Below are 12,526 nucleotides of genomic sequence, written 5' to 3' on the forward strand. Positions count from 1 at the left end.
GTAAAAGACCTGATGTCACCATCTGTGTTTAATAAGTGGTTAAAGACCTGATGTCACCATCTGTGTTTAATAAGTGGTAAAAGACCTGCTGTCACCATCTGTGTTTAATAAGAGGTAAAAGACCTGATGTCACCATCTGTGTTTAATAAGTGGTAAAAGACCTGATGTCACCATCTGTGTTTAATAAGTGGTAAAAGACCTGATGTCACCATCTGTGTTTAATAAGTGGTAAAAGACCTGATGTCACCATCTGTGTTTAATAAGAGGTAAAAGACCTGATGTTACAATTGGTGCACTGACATGATGATGTCATCACCCAATCCATCATTGAAAACAGGAAGTGGTTTAGCGGTATTCTGTTGACCCCAACTAACGTTTTAGTCATTTAACAGACGCTCTGGATCAGAGCGACTTACAGGAGCGATTAGAGTTAAGTGCCTTGCTCAAGGGCACGTCGACAGATTTTTCACCAAGTCGGCTTTCGGTTACTGGCCCAATGCTCTTAACCACTAGGCTACCTGCCGGCCCATCCATGTCTTCGTCACCCTGTGGAGCTCCTCAACACATTAATGCTGATTCCACTTCTTTGGGAGAGGGTTAGGGTTCGACCTCTAGACAGGGAGAGACTGACACCCTACTGGACCCCGTGGTAACACTATGCATATCTGTTTGTTTAAACTTTAAATGATTGTGGATGTGTGGGGAGACTTCCAGTAGTGAGGTCCTGATTGAATCTGAGAACAGCAATATGAGCGATATAAGACATTCTTGATTAGCTACAATGTGAGACCATAAAACTGGTCATTATTACCACCCGTCACTCTCAAACCAGTAATGGGAATGAACTGTTCATTCTTAATTTTTGCTGCGCCACTGTGTCTTGCCTGTAGAGCGCGCACAAGAACAGCAAGGTGTCAAACCAGCCTTTTTCCTCTTTCCAACACAAGGCATTCTGGGAAAGATAGTTCGTTCTAATATCACTGCCACTTGAGGTCAACAGTTTCCTGGTCAGTGATTTTCGCTGTGATTCTATTTAAAAAAAGGCATCTTTTGGTTTCATATAAAGAGCATAAGATGCAGTCGGAGGATGCACGCTATCTGAAACGGTAAAGATGAAGTTGTCATTTCGTCAATCTGTTCTGTATCTCGCTGGGAATGTTAATAATGTAAAGCCTTATCATGCTATAGCAGCATACCACCTAGCTAGTTCATTTGCATGCTAATCGTATCGTAATCGTAGCTAGCCTACAGTAGCCTACTTATTTTGTTACTTAAAGATAAAATGTTAGATGTAGACATTGTGTTGTTGTTAATAATGCTGTTTTGTATCTGCCCGGATGCGGTAACGTCAACAACAGCTGTGATAGAGAACAAATCTCAGTCCATCCCATCAATGGGTGTGGACAATATTAGCCTCGCTAGCTAGCTGTCATATTTATGCATTGCAGTCAAATGCGGCCAAGTTAGTTGATTTTAAGGTACATTTTAAAATGAAAAGTTAACTAAAATATATTATTCTTCCTTATGATGACCGCAGGAAAGTGAAGGGTGGTAGCCTGGACGTGCACCCTACAGAGAAAGCCCTGGTTGTTCAGTATGAGGTGGAGGCGACCATCCTTGGAGAGACCGGAGACGAGATGCTGGGAGACCGCAAGAAGTGTCAGAAGATGTAAGCCTGGTTTCAGCACAGTCAACAAACGGTGTAAATGATATGTGGTGTTTTGGTCTAAAATCACAGTCTGTGATTTAAATAGTCTGGCTCTGACACTTTCTTTGGTAAACTGAGAGATGTGGCTGGGGAAATGTAGCTAGGCTAATTCTAATCTATTCCCCTCTATTCCTCTCTATTCTATTCCTCTCTATTATATTCTATTCCTCTCTATTATATTCCATTACCCTCTATTCTATTCCTCTCTATTCTATTCCTCTCTATTATATTCCTCTCTATTATATTCCATTACCCTCTTCTATTCCTCTCTATTCTATTACCCTCTATTTTATTATATTCCCCTCTATTCTATTCCCCTCTATTCTATTCCCCTCTATTCTATTCCCCTCGATTACATTCTACTGTACTGTCTCACTCCGTCCCTGTCAGTATTCGTCTGAAGAGCCTGAATACGAACACAGACGTTGCAGCCCTGGCCCGTAAGGTGGTTGAGGAGTGTAAACTCATCCATCCCTCCAAGCTGTCAGAGGTGGAGCAGCTGCTCTTCTATCTACAGAACCGCAAGAAGGCCAGCGGGAAAGGTGAGCATCGACTGTCCCCTCTGAAACACATACCACAGATAACTAACTATAGGTCAACTCCATAGTTTATGAAACAGTTATTGTGTCATTCCACTGTAAGGTCTATTCAATAACAGTTTAGTTCTATGTTAACGAGTGATGCATTCCACTGTAAGGTCTATGTTAACCAGTGAATCATTCCTCTGTAAGGTCTATGCTATAACAGTGTAGTTCTATGTTAACCAGTGAATCATTCCATTTTTCTGCAGCAGAGAAGAGAGTGGTGAAACCTAGAGACCTAACTCCATTTGAAGGAATGGAGGTGAGTAATTAGCATCAACAATGCTAATAATCATAACAATACATTTGACTAGATTGATGAGGAGGCTAACGTCAACATGGTGTCTCTGTTCTAGATAGATGAGGAGGGTAGCCTAGTGGTTAGAGCGTTGGACTAGTAACTGGAAGGTTGCAAGTTCAAACCCCCGAGCTGACAAGGTACAAATCTGTCGTTCTGCCCCTGAACAAGGCAGTTAACCCACTGTTCCTAGGCCGTCATTGAAAATAAGAATTTGTTCTTAACTGACTTAACTTGCCTAGTTAAATAAAGGTAAAATAAATAAAAAAGATGAGGAGGCTAACGTCAACATGGTGTCTCTGTTCTAGATAGATGAGGAGGCTAATGTCAACATGGTGTCTCTGTTCTAGATAGATGAGGAGGCTAATGTCAACATGGTGTCTCTGTTCTAGATAGATGAGGAGGCTAATGTCAACATGGTGTCTCTGTTCTAGATAGATGAGGAGGCTAAAGTCAACATGGTGTCTCTGTTCTAGATAGATGAGGAGGCTAATGTCAACATGGTGTCTCTAGATAGATGAGGAGGCTAATGTCAACATGGTGTCTCTGTTCTAGATAGATGAGGAGGCTAACGTCAACATGGTGTCTCTGTTCTAGATAGATGAGGAGTCTAATGTCAACATGGTGTCTCTGTTCTAGATAGATGAGGAGGCTAACGTCTACATGGTGTCTCTGTTCTAGATAGATGAGGAGGCTAATGTCAACATGGTGTCTCTGTTCTAGATAGATGAGGAGGCTAATGTCAACATGGTGTCTCTGTTCTAGATAGATGAGGAGGCTAACGTCTACATGGTGTCTCTGTTCTAGATAGATGAGGAGGCTAATGTCAACATGGTGTCTCTGTTCTAGATAGATGAGGAGGCTAATGTCAACATGGTGTCTCTGTTCTAGATAGATGAGGAGGCTAATGTCAACATGGTGTCTCTGTTCTAGATAGATGAGGAGGCTAATGTCAACATGGTGTCTCTGTTCTAGATAGATGAGGAGGCTAACGTCAACATGGTGTCTCTGTTCTAGATAGATGAGGAGGCTAACATCAACAAGGTGGAAGAGTATGTAGAGCTGCTGTATGAAGGTATGGAGGAGAAGGTGAAAGGGGCTACACTCATCCTACACCTGGCCAGGAACCCTGTCAACCTGGAGGAACTACTAGAGAATGGTAAGGAGAGGGGGAGAGACGGAGAAGGCTTGCACTATATGCATAACATTGCATTAAAGTGTAAACCATCTGGACAGTGGCCCTGCTCTGGTACGTATGTCTAAGGTTCTGTTTGTGTGTCTGTCTCTCTGTCCTGTAGAAACGGCTCTAGGAGCCCTGGCCAGAGTGCTGCGGGAGGACTGGAAGCAGAGTGTTGAGCTTGCCACCACCATCATCTATGTTTTCTTCTGCTTCTCCAGGTAAATACTAGAGGGGAGAAGAGGTAGGAGAGGGGAGAGACAGATTTGGGACAGACCACTTTGTCCTGTTGACTCGTAACCCATCGGTTGCTAGCTGGCCTTTCTAACTGCTAGTCTACCTGCCGCCCCATCTGATACTTTATAAGACGGCTTTACTCAGAAGGCCTTTCGCGTTTCTGTTGTTCCATTCTGTGTTAGTGGAGTGTAAATGCTACAACTCTATTCAGGCTTATTGAAGGCAGCCACCTGCTGTTAATCTGATTCAACTTTATTATATATCCAATACAGTCCACTTCTCTACTTGAGAAACACAGAACCTCTAATGAATACAAGTCTATTATTTTATTCAGAGGAGAAAAATAAAATGAACTTTTTGCGCTGTCATTATCCTGTTGTCGAATTGCTTCATCTGGTTCAGAACAGAAAAGGGGTGATTGTCTAAAATAAACCACCAAAACGCTCCAAACATTTTCTCAGAAAGCAGTGATTACCAGCTACATCGGGCCGCTGTCACAGGACCATTAAAGGATGAAAATAACCGGAGACTGATATGAAAACCGAGAGTTGTTTTCTCTTAGTCATGAATTATTCTGTTTCCAACTGGAACGTGGGTGAGATTTATCTTTGACAGCAGAAGTGGGGTTTAGCTTTGATAGCTAAAGGTGGGTTTTTAGCTTTGATAGCTAAAGGTGGGTTTTTAGCTTTGATAGCTAAAGGTGGGTTTTTAGCTTTGATAGCTAAAGGTGGGTTTTTAGCTTTGATAGCTAAAGGTGGGTTTTTAGCTTTGATAGCTAAAGGTGGGTTTTTGGCTTTGATAGCTAAAGGTGGGTTTTTAGCTTTGATAGCTAAAGGTGGGTTTTTAGCTTTGATAGCTAAAGGTGGGTTTTTAGCTTTGATAGCTAAAGGTGGGTTTTTAGCTTTGATAGCTAAAGGTGGGTTTTTAGCTTTGATAGCTAAAGGTGGGTTTTTAGCTTTGATAGCTAAAGGTGGGTTTTTAGCTTTGATAGCTAAAGGTGGGTTTTTAGCTCACATGTTACATAGACATTTTATTCCTTTAGCAGACGCACTGATCCAGACGAACTCAGTGGCCTTGTGGAGATTGGAAGGTTGTGAGTTCAATCCCTTGCTGAGACTCCCCAAAGACTGTAACATGGGACCTGATGCGTCTCTGCCAGTTGGGGAACCCGGTTGTTGAGCATAAACCTGCAGCAGCGAGTCACTGTTTAGATGTTTGCAGAGAACGACAGGGTGTTGTCCAGGGTCATGCCAAGGTTCTTTACACTCTGGGAGGGGGACACCTTGGAGTCAACCGTGATGGAGAGGTCTTGAAGCAGGAAGGCTTTCCCCAGGAGGAAGAGCAGCTCTGTCTTGTTGAGGTTGAGCTTGAGGCGGTGGGCCAACATCCAAGCTGGGGTATGCCACCTTGAGTGACATCTGCATAGCAGTGATAGGAGAGACCATATGAGGATATGACAGAGCTGAGTTACTTGGTCTATAGAGAGAAGAGGAGAGGGCCTAGAAGCGAGCCCTGGGGGACACCAGTAGTGAGAGTACATGGTGCAGACACAGATTTTCTCCACGGGTAGGCTGAAATCCAAGAGTGTGAGATTGAGATGCCCAGCCCTGAGAGGGTGGAGAGGATGATCTGATAGAGCCTGAGACGCCCATCCCTGAGAGGGTAGAGAGGAGGATCTGATAGAGCCTGAGATGCCCAGCCCTGAGAGGGTGGAGAGGAGGATCTGATAGAGCCTGAGACGCCCATCTCTGAGAGGGTAGAGAGGAGGATCTGATAGAGCCTGAGACGCCCATCCCTGAGAGGGTAGAGAGGAGGATCTGATAGAGCCTGAGACGCCCAGCCCTGCAGTCCCTGGTTCGGCTGGGAGTCCCATAGGGCGGCACACAATGGTGCTTCCAAGACAACTGGAAAACAAGGTTGAAACATGATGTCAGTGATCTTCAGGTCAGAGCTCTAGAAAGATGTCAGAGTTCCCGACTTGGAATCCCGAATTTCCCAGTCGGAGCTCGGCCCCCCCCCCCCCCCCCGCCCCCCCAGAGTTCCCAGTTGTCTTGAACTCACTGAAGTCTGACAGTTCCCAGTTCCGAATTTCCAGTTGTTTTGAAAGTGGCAGAAGTCATGCTGGACGGACAGCACGGCCAATGTTGAATGTTTATCCTTTTATGCTTGGAATAGAGACCCTTAAACCCAGACTTGGACCACACACCCACTCCACTGAATAGCAGGCTAATGTTTGCTTTACAATGCTTGCAGTTAGCCACGGATTCCTTCCAAGCCACTCATTGTTGAATTTGCGATTTCCAACTTGTTGTGTAATGTTTATGGCCGATGAGCACCGCGATACTATACTTTTTCTTCATGATTTCTCTTCATATGACAAGGATTGAAAAGGATTTGCAAGTTGATTGTCGACTTGATTCATGATGACTGCTTGTCTAGCTTGATGTTGACAGTCCAATCAAAGATTTGACGTCGTTTGTCTGTGGCCAGTGACCTAGAGCCTTCTTGGATGGGCACTTCTAATATAACTCTATGGCAGCATCCAAGGGGCTTGAATTTTCGAGCTCTCCCTGTAGATGTTGCGGTTGACATGAGTGACAGAACGCTGAGCCAATCACGGCGCAACTAGAGAACATTACCAACCCCTGCGCTCCGTATTTTCCGCTGGCTGGCCCACCACCACAGAATGCATTGAGTTGAGCTGAAACACCTGTGTTTTGGAAATGCCTTATTCAAGAACGCAAAAAAGAGACCATGTTTGTATGCGACTTTATTAACTTGATGATATATAGATTTGTTTAAACATGGTTTGCAAATTGATCTGTGACACGTATTAATGCTAAAATAACATGCCCCACCTGCCTTGAATGACAGGTCACCACTGATTATACAGGAAATGTCACCACTGATCATACAGGAAATGTCACCACTGATCATACAGGAAATGTCACCACTGATCATACAGGAAATGTCACCACTGATCATACAGGAAATGTCACCACTGATCATACAGGAAATGTCACCACTGATCATACAGGAAATGTCACCACTGATCATACAGGAAATGTCACCACTGATCATACAGGAAATGTCACCACTGATCATACAGGAAATGTCACCACTGATCATACAGGAAATGTCACCACTGATCATACAGGAAATGTCACCACTGATCATACAGGAAATGTCACCACTGATCATACAGGAAATGTCACCACTGATCATACAGGAAAAAGAGTACCATTTGGGTAGTAGTGTTCCTCCAGTATATGAATTGCTTGTCCCCTGTGTTGTTCCTACTTTCTCCCAGTTCCGTGGCCTACAGTTGACATATACTATAGTATATTTAGTCTAGTATATCAGTACTAAATCTAACCCTATAGTATATTTAGTCTAGTATATCAGTATTAATCCTAACTCTATAGTATATCAGTATTAATCCTAACTCTATAGTATATCAGTATTAATCCTCTAACCTTGTAGTATATCAGTATTAATCCTAACTCTATAGTATATCAGTATTAATCCTAACTCTATAGTATATCAGTATTAATCCTAACTCTATAGTATATCAGTATTAATCCTAACCCTATAGTATATCAGTATTAATCCTAACTCTATAGTATATCAGTATTAATCCTAACTCTATAGTATATCAGTATTAATCCTAACTCTATAGTATATCAGTATTAATCCTCTAACTCTGTAGTATATCAGTATTAATCCTAACTCTATAGTATATCAGTATTAATCCTCTAACCCTAAACCTTCTATCTCCATGTAGTTTCTCCCAGTTCCATGGGCTGGTGACCCACTATAAAATCGGAGCTCTGTGTATGAATGTCATGGAACACGAACTGAAGAGATACGACCTCTGGCAGGATGAACTGCAGAAGAAGACCAGGACATATATCCTTCACTTCAGGCTCTGGGTCTGGGTTAGTGTCTGGGTTGGTGTCTGGGTTAGTGTCTGGGTTAGGGTTTATGGTCTGGGTTAGTGTCTGGGTTAGGGTCTGGGTTAGGGTTTATGGTCTGGGTTAGGGTTAGGTTCTGGGTTAGGATTAGGGTCTGGGTTAGGTTCTGGGTTAGGGTTAGTGTCTGGGTTAGGGTTTATGGTCTGGGTTAGGGTTTATGGTCTGGGTTAGGGTTAGGTTCTGGGTTAGGATTAGGGTCTGGGTTAGGTTCTGGGTTAGGGTTAGTGTCTGGGTTAGGGTTAACGGTTTGGGTCTGGGTTAGGTTCTGGGTTAGGGTCTGGTTCTGGTTCTGGGTTGGGTTAGGGTTAGGTTCTGGGTTAGGATTAGAGTCTGGGTTAGGTTCTGGGTTAGGGTCTGGGTTAGGATCAGGGTCTGGGTTAGTGTCTGGGTCTGGGTTAGGTTCTGGGTTAGGGTTAGTGTCTGGGTTTGGGTCTGGGTTAGGGTTTATGGTCTGGGTCTGGGTTTATGGTCTGGGTTAGGGTTACTGGTCTGGGTCTGGGTTAGGGTTAGTGTCTGGGTTAGGTTCTGGTTTAAGGTTAGGGTTTATGGTCTGGGTTAGGGTTAATGTTCTGGGTTAGGGTTTATGGTCTGGGTTAGGGTTAGGATTAGGGTCTGGGTTAGGTTCTGGGTTAGTGTCTGGGTTGGTGTCTGGGTTAGGATTAGGGTCTGGTTAGGTTCTGGGTTAGGGTTAGTGTCTGGTTCTGGGTTAGGGTCTGGGTTACGGTTTATTTTCCAGGTTAGGGTTTATGGTCTGGGTCTATGGCCTGGGTCTGAATTAGGGTTTATGGTCTGGGTTAGGGTTTATGGTCTCGGTCTGAGTTAGGGTTTATGGTCTCAGTCTGAGTTAGGGTTTATGGTCTTGGTCTGAGTTAGGGTCTGGATTAGGAATTATTGTCTGGGTTAGGGTTTGTGGTCTGAGTTAGGGTTTATGGTCTCGGTCTGAGTTAGGGTTTATGGTCTGGGTCTATGGCCTGGGTCTGAATTAGGGTTTATGGTCTCAGTCTGAGTTAGGGTTTATGGTCTCAGTCTGAGTTAGGGTTTATGGTCTTGGTCTGCGTTAGGGTCTGGATTAGGAATTATTGTCTGGGTTAGGGTTTGTGGTCTGAGTTAGGGTTTATGGTCTCGGTCTGAGTTAGGGTTTATGGTCTCGGTCTGAGTTAGGGTCTGGGTCTGGATTAGGATTTATGGTCTGGGTTAGTGTTTATGGTCTTGGTTAGGGTTTATGGTCTGGGTTAGGGTTTATGGTCTGGGTTAGGGATTATGTTCTGCGTTAGGGTTTACGGTCTGGGTTAGGGTTTATGGTCTGGGTTAGGGTCTGGGTTAGGGTTTATGGTCTGGGTTAGAGTTTATGGTCTAGGTTAGAGTTTATGGTCTAGGTTAGGGTTTATGGTCTGGGTTAGGGTTTATGGTCTGGGTTAGGGTCTGGGTTAGGGTTTATGGTCTGGGTTAGGGTTTATGGTCTGGGTTAGGGTCTGGGATAGTGTCTGGGTTAGGGTCTGGGTTAGGGTTAATGGTCTGGGTTAGGGTTAATGGTCTGGGTTAGGGTTAATGGTCTGGGTTAGGGTTTATGGTCTGGGTTAGGGTCTGGGTTAGTGTCTGGGTTAGGGTCTGGGTTAGGGTTAATGGTCTGGGTTAGGGTTAATGGTCTGGGTTAGGGTTTATGGTCTGGGTTAGGGTCTGGGTTAGTGTCTGGGTTATAAGATTTATATCCTCTGCAGGGCTGTTCACTGTCAGTTCTCTGATTTTTGTTTCTACCTGGTAGTTAATTCCACTCACCTGGTGTCCCAGGTCTGAATCTGTCCCTGATTCGGAGAGGATGAGAACCAGAAGTGTTTAGGACTGACATTGAACACCCCTGCACGGGTTTTCTAAGCGATGAACCCATTCATTTCCTACAACAAATGTTTTCTATGTGATGAGAATGTTTGCTGTGGGAAATGAATGGATGCTGAGCCCATGGTGTGTCAGTTCCCCATGTACCCCCTTTTCTGTTGCGGTCAGTCAGTCTGTCAATCAGAACCCTTCCTTGACTGTAACTACGTGAAGACGACCCTGACAACCAGGCCTTGAGGAAGGAACATGAGAAGGCCTTTAAGAAGTACCAGGGACTACTGGTGAAACAGGAGCAGCTGCTGAGAGGTACCAGTATAACCCTTAACCCCACAGTCTAACCCCTAACCCCACAGTCTAACCCCTAACCCCACAGTCTAACCCTTAACCCCACAGTCTAACCCCTAACCCCACAGTCTAACCCCTAACCCCACAGTATACCCCTTAACCCCACAGTCTAACCCTTAACCCCACAGTCTAACCCCTAACCCCTAACCCCACAGTCTAACCCCTAACCCCACAGTCTAACCCCTAACCCCACAGTCTAACCCCTAACCCCTAACCCCACAGTCTAACCCCTAACCCCACAGTCTAACCCCTAACCCCACAGTCTAACCCTTAACCCCACAGTATAACCCCTAACCCCACAGTCTAACCCCTAACCCCACAGTCTAACCCCTAACCCCACAGTCTAACCCCTAACCCCACAGTCTAACCCCTAACCCCTAACCCCACAGTCTAACCCCTAACCCCACAGTCTAATCCCTAACCCCACAGTATAACCCCTAACCCCACAGTCTAACCCCTAATCCCACAGTCTAACCCCTAATCCCACAGTATAACCCCTAACCCCACAGTATAACCCCTAACCCCACAGTATAACCCCTAATCCCACAGTATAACCCCTAACTCCCAATGAACAGAGCTCGGGATAGCTCTGTAAAATGTAATGGATTTGAAATGGAATGCATCTCTGTCCTCCTTCCCTGTGTTGCTGAGTGGGCATTTAGCATCTCTGTCCTCCTTCCCTGAGTGGGCATTTAGCATCTCAGTCCTCCTCCCCTGTGTAGCTGAATGGGCATTTAGCATGTCTGTCCTCCTTCCCTGTGTAGCTGAGTGGGCATTTAGCATCTCTGTCCTCCTTCCCTGAGTGGGCATTTAGCATCTCTGTCCTCCTTCCCTGTGTAGCTGAGTGGGCATTTAGCATCTCTGTCCTCCTTCCCTGAGTGGGAATTTAGCATCTCTGTCGTCCTCCCCTGTGTAGCTGAGTGGGCATTTAGCATCTCTGTCCTCCTTCCCTGTGTAGCTGAATGGGCATTTATCATCTCTGTCGTTCTCCCCTGTGTGGCTGAGTGGGCATTTAGCATCTCAGTCCTCCTCCCCTGTGTAGCTGAGTGGGCATTTAGCAACTCTGTCCTCCTCCCCTGTGTAGCTGAGTGGGCATTTAGCATCTCTGTCCTCCACTGTGTAGCTGAGTGGGCATTTAGCAACTCTGTCCTCCTTCCCTGAGTAGCTGAATGGGCATTTATCATCTCTGTCGTCCTCCCCTGTGTAGCTGAGTGGGCATTTAGCATCTCAGTCCTCCTCCCCTGTGTAGCTGAGTGGGCATTTAGCACCTCAGTCCTCCTCCCCTGTGTAGCTGAGTGGGCATTTAGCATCTCTGTCCTCCTCTCCTCTAGTTGCTCTATACCTGTTGTTGAACCTGGCTGAGGACACCAGGACAGAGCTGAAGATGAGAAACAAGAACATTGTCCACATGCTGGTGAAGACCCTGGACCGGGAGAACGAGGAACTACTGGTGCTGGTGGTGTCCTTCCTCAAGAAACTCAGCATCTTCCTGGAGAACAAGAACGATATGGTAAGAGAGGGAGTGAGAGAGAGAGAGGAATAAGTGAGGAAGAAGGTAAGAGCAAGGGAAAGGAGAGGAGGGGAGATAGTTTATATGGTGGTGGGTCAGGAGTAGAGTCAGGGGTCTAGTTTATATGGTGCTGAGTCAGGGGTCTAGTTTATATGGTGGTGGGTCAGGAGTAGAGTCAGGGGTCTAGTTTATATGGTGGTGGGTCAGGAGTCTAGTTTATATGGTGCTGAGTCAGGGGTCTAGTTTATATGGTGCTGAGTCAGGAGTAGAGTCAGGGGTCTAGTTTATATGGTGCTGAGTCAGGGGTCTAGTTTATATGGTGGTGGGTCAGGAGTAGAGTCAGGGGTCTAGTTTATATGGTGGTGAGTCAGGAGTAGAGTCAGGGGTCTAGTTTATATGGTGGTGGGTCAGGAGTCTAGTTTATATGGTGCTGAGTCAGGGGTCTAGTTTATATGGTGCTGAGTCAGGAGTAGAGTCAGGGGTCTAGTTTATATGGTGCTGAGTCAGGGGTCTAGTTTATATGGTGGTGGGTCAGGAGTAGAGTCAGGGGTCTAGTTTATATGGTGGTGAGTCAGGAGTAGAGTCAGGGGTCTAGTTTATATGGTGGTGGGTCAGGAGTAGAGTCAGGGGTCTAGTTTATATGGTGGTGAGTCAGGGGTCTAGTTTATATGGTGGTGAGTCAGGAGTAGAGTCAGGGGTCTAGTTTATATGGTGGTGGGTCAGGAGTAGAGTCAGGGGTCTAGTTTATATGGTGGTGGGTCAGGAGTAGAGTCAGGGGTCTAGTTTATATGGTGCTGGGTCAGGAGTAGAGTCAGCGGTCTAGTTTATATGGTGCTGAGTCAGGAGTAGAGTCAGGGGTCTAG

At 45.4% G+C, this 12,526-nt stretch overlaps 1 protein-coding gene across 2 annotated transcripts in view; it reads left to right on the forward strand.

The window, feature by feature from the left end:
• The first annotated feature begins 939 nt into the window (after positions 1-939).
• LOC110515626 (kinesin-associated protein 3) overlaps positions 940-12,526 on the forward strand; it is a 54,237-nt gene continuing 42,650 nt past the window's right edge. Inside the window, exons 1-9 of one of the 2 annotated variants that reach the window (XM_090183170.1) lie at positions 940-1,106; positions 1,538-1,669; positions 2,099-2,250; positions 2,499-2,551; positions 3,605-3,746; positions 3,886-3,985; positions 7,786-7,910; positions 10,016-10,114; positions 11,485-11,663. In XM_090183170.1, coding sequence (XP_090039296.1) covers positions 1,075-1,106; positions 1,538-1,669; positions 2,099-2,250; positions 2,499-2,551; positions 3,605-3,746; positions 3,886-3,985; positions 7,786-7,910; positions 10,016-10,114; positions 11,485-11,663 — 1,014 coding nt within the window. In that variant the 5' untranslated portion in view covers positions 940-1,074. The remainder of the gene's footprint in view (positions 1,107-1,537; positions 1,670-2,098; positions 2,251-2,498; positions 2,552-3,604; positions 3,747-3,885; positions 3,986-7,785; positions 7,911-10,015; positions 10,115-11,484; positions 11,664-12,526) is intronic. The other variant, XM_090183171.1, reaches the window with a different exon arrangement.

Source organism: Oncorhynchus mykiss, chromosome 8 (genome assembly GCF_057628025.1).
Source record: "Oncorhynchus mykiss isolate SJ-2025 chromosome 8, ASM5762802v1, whole genome shotgun sequence".
Lineage (NCBI taxonomy): Eukaryota > Metazoa > Chordata > Actinopteri > Salmoniformes > Salmonidae > Oncorhynchus > Oncorhynchus mykiss.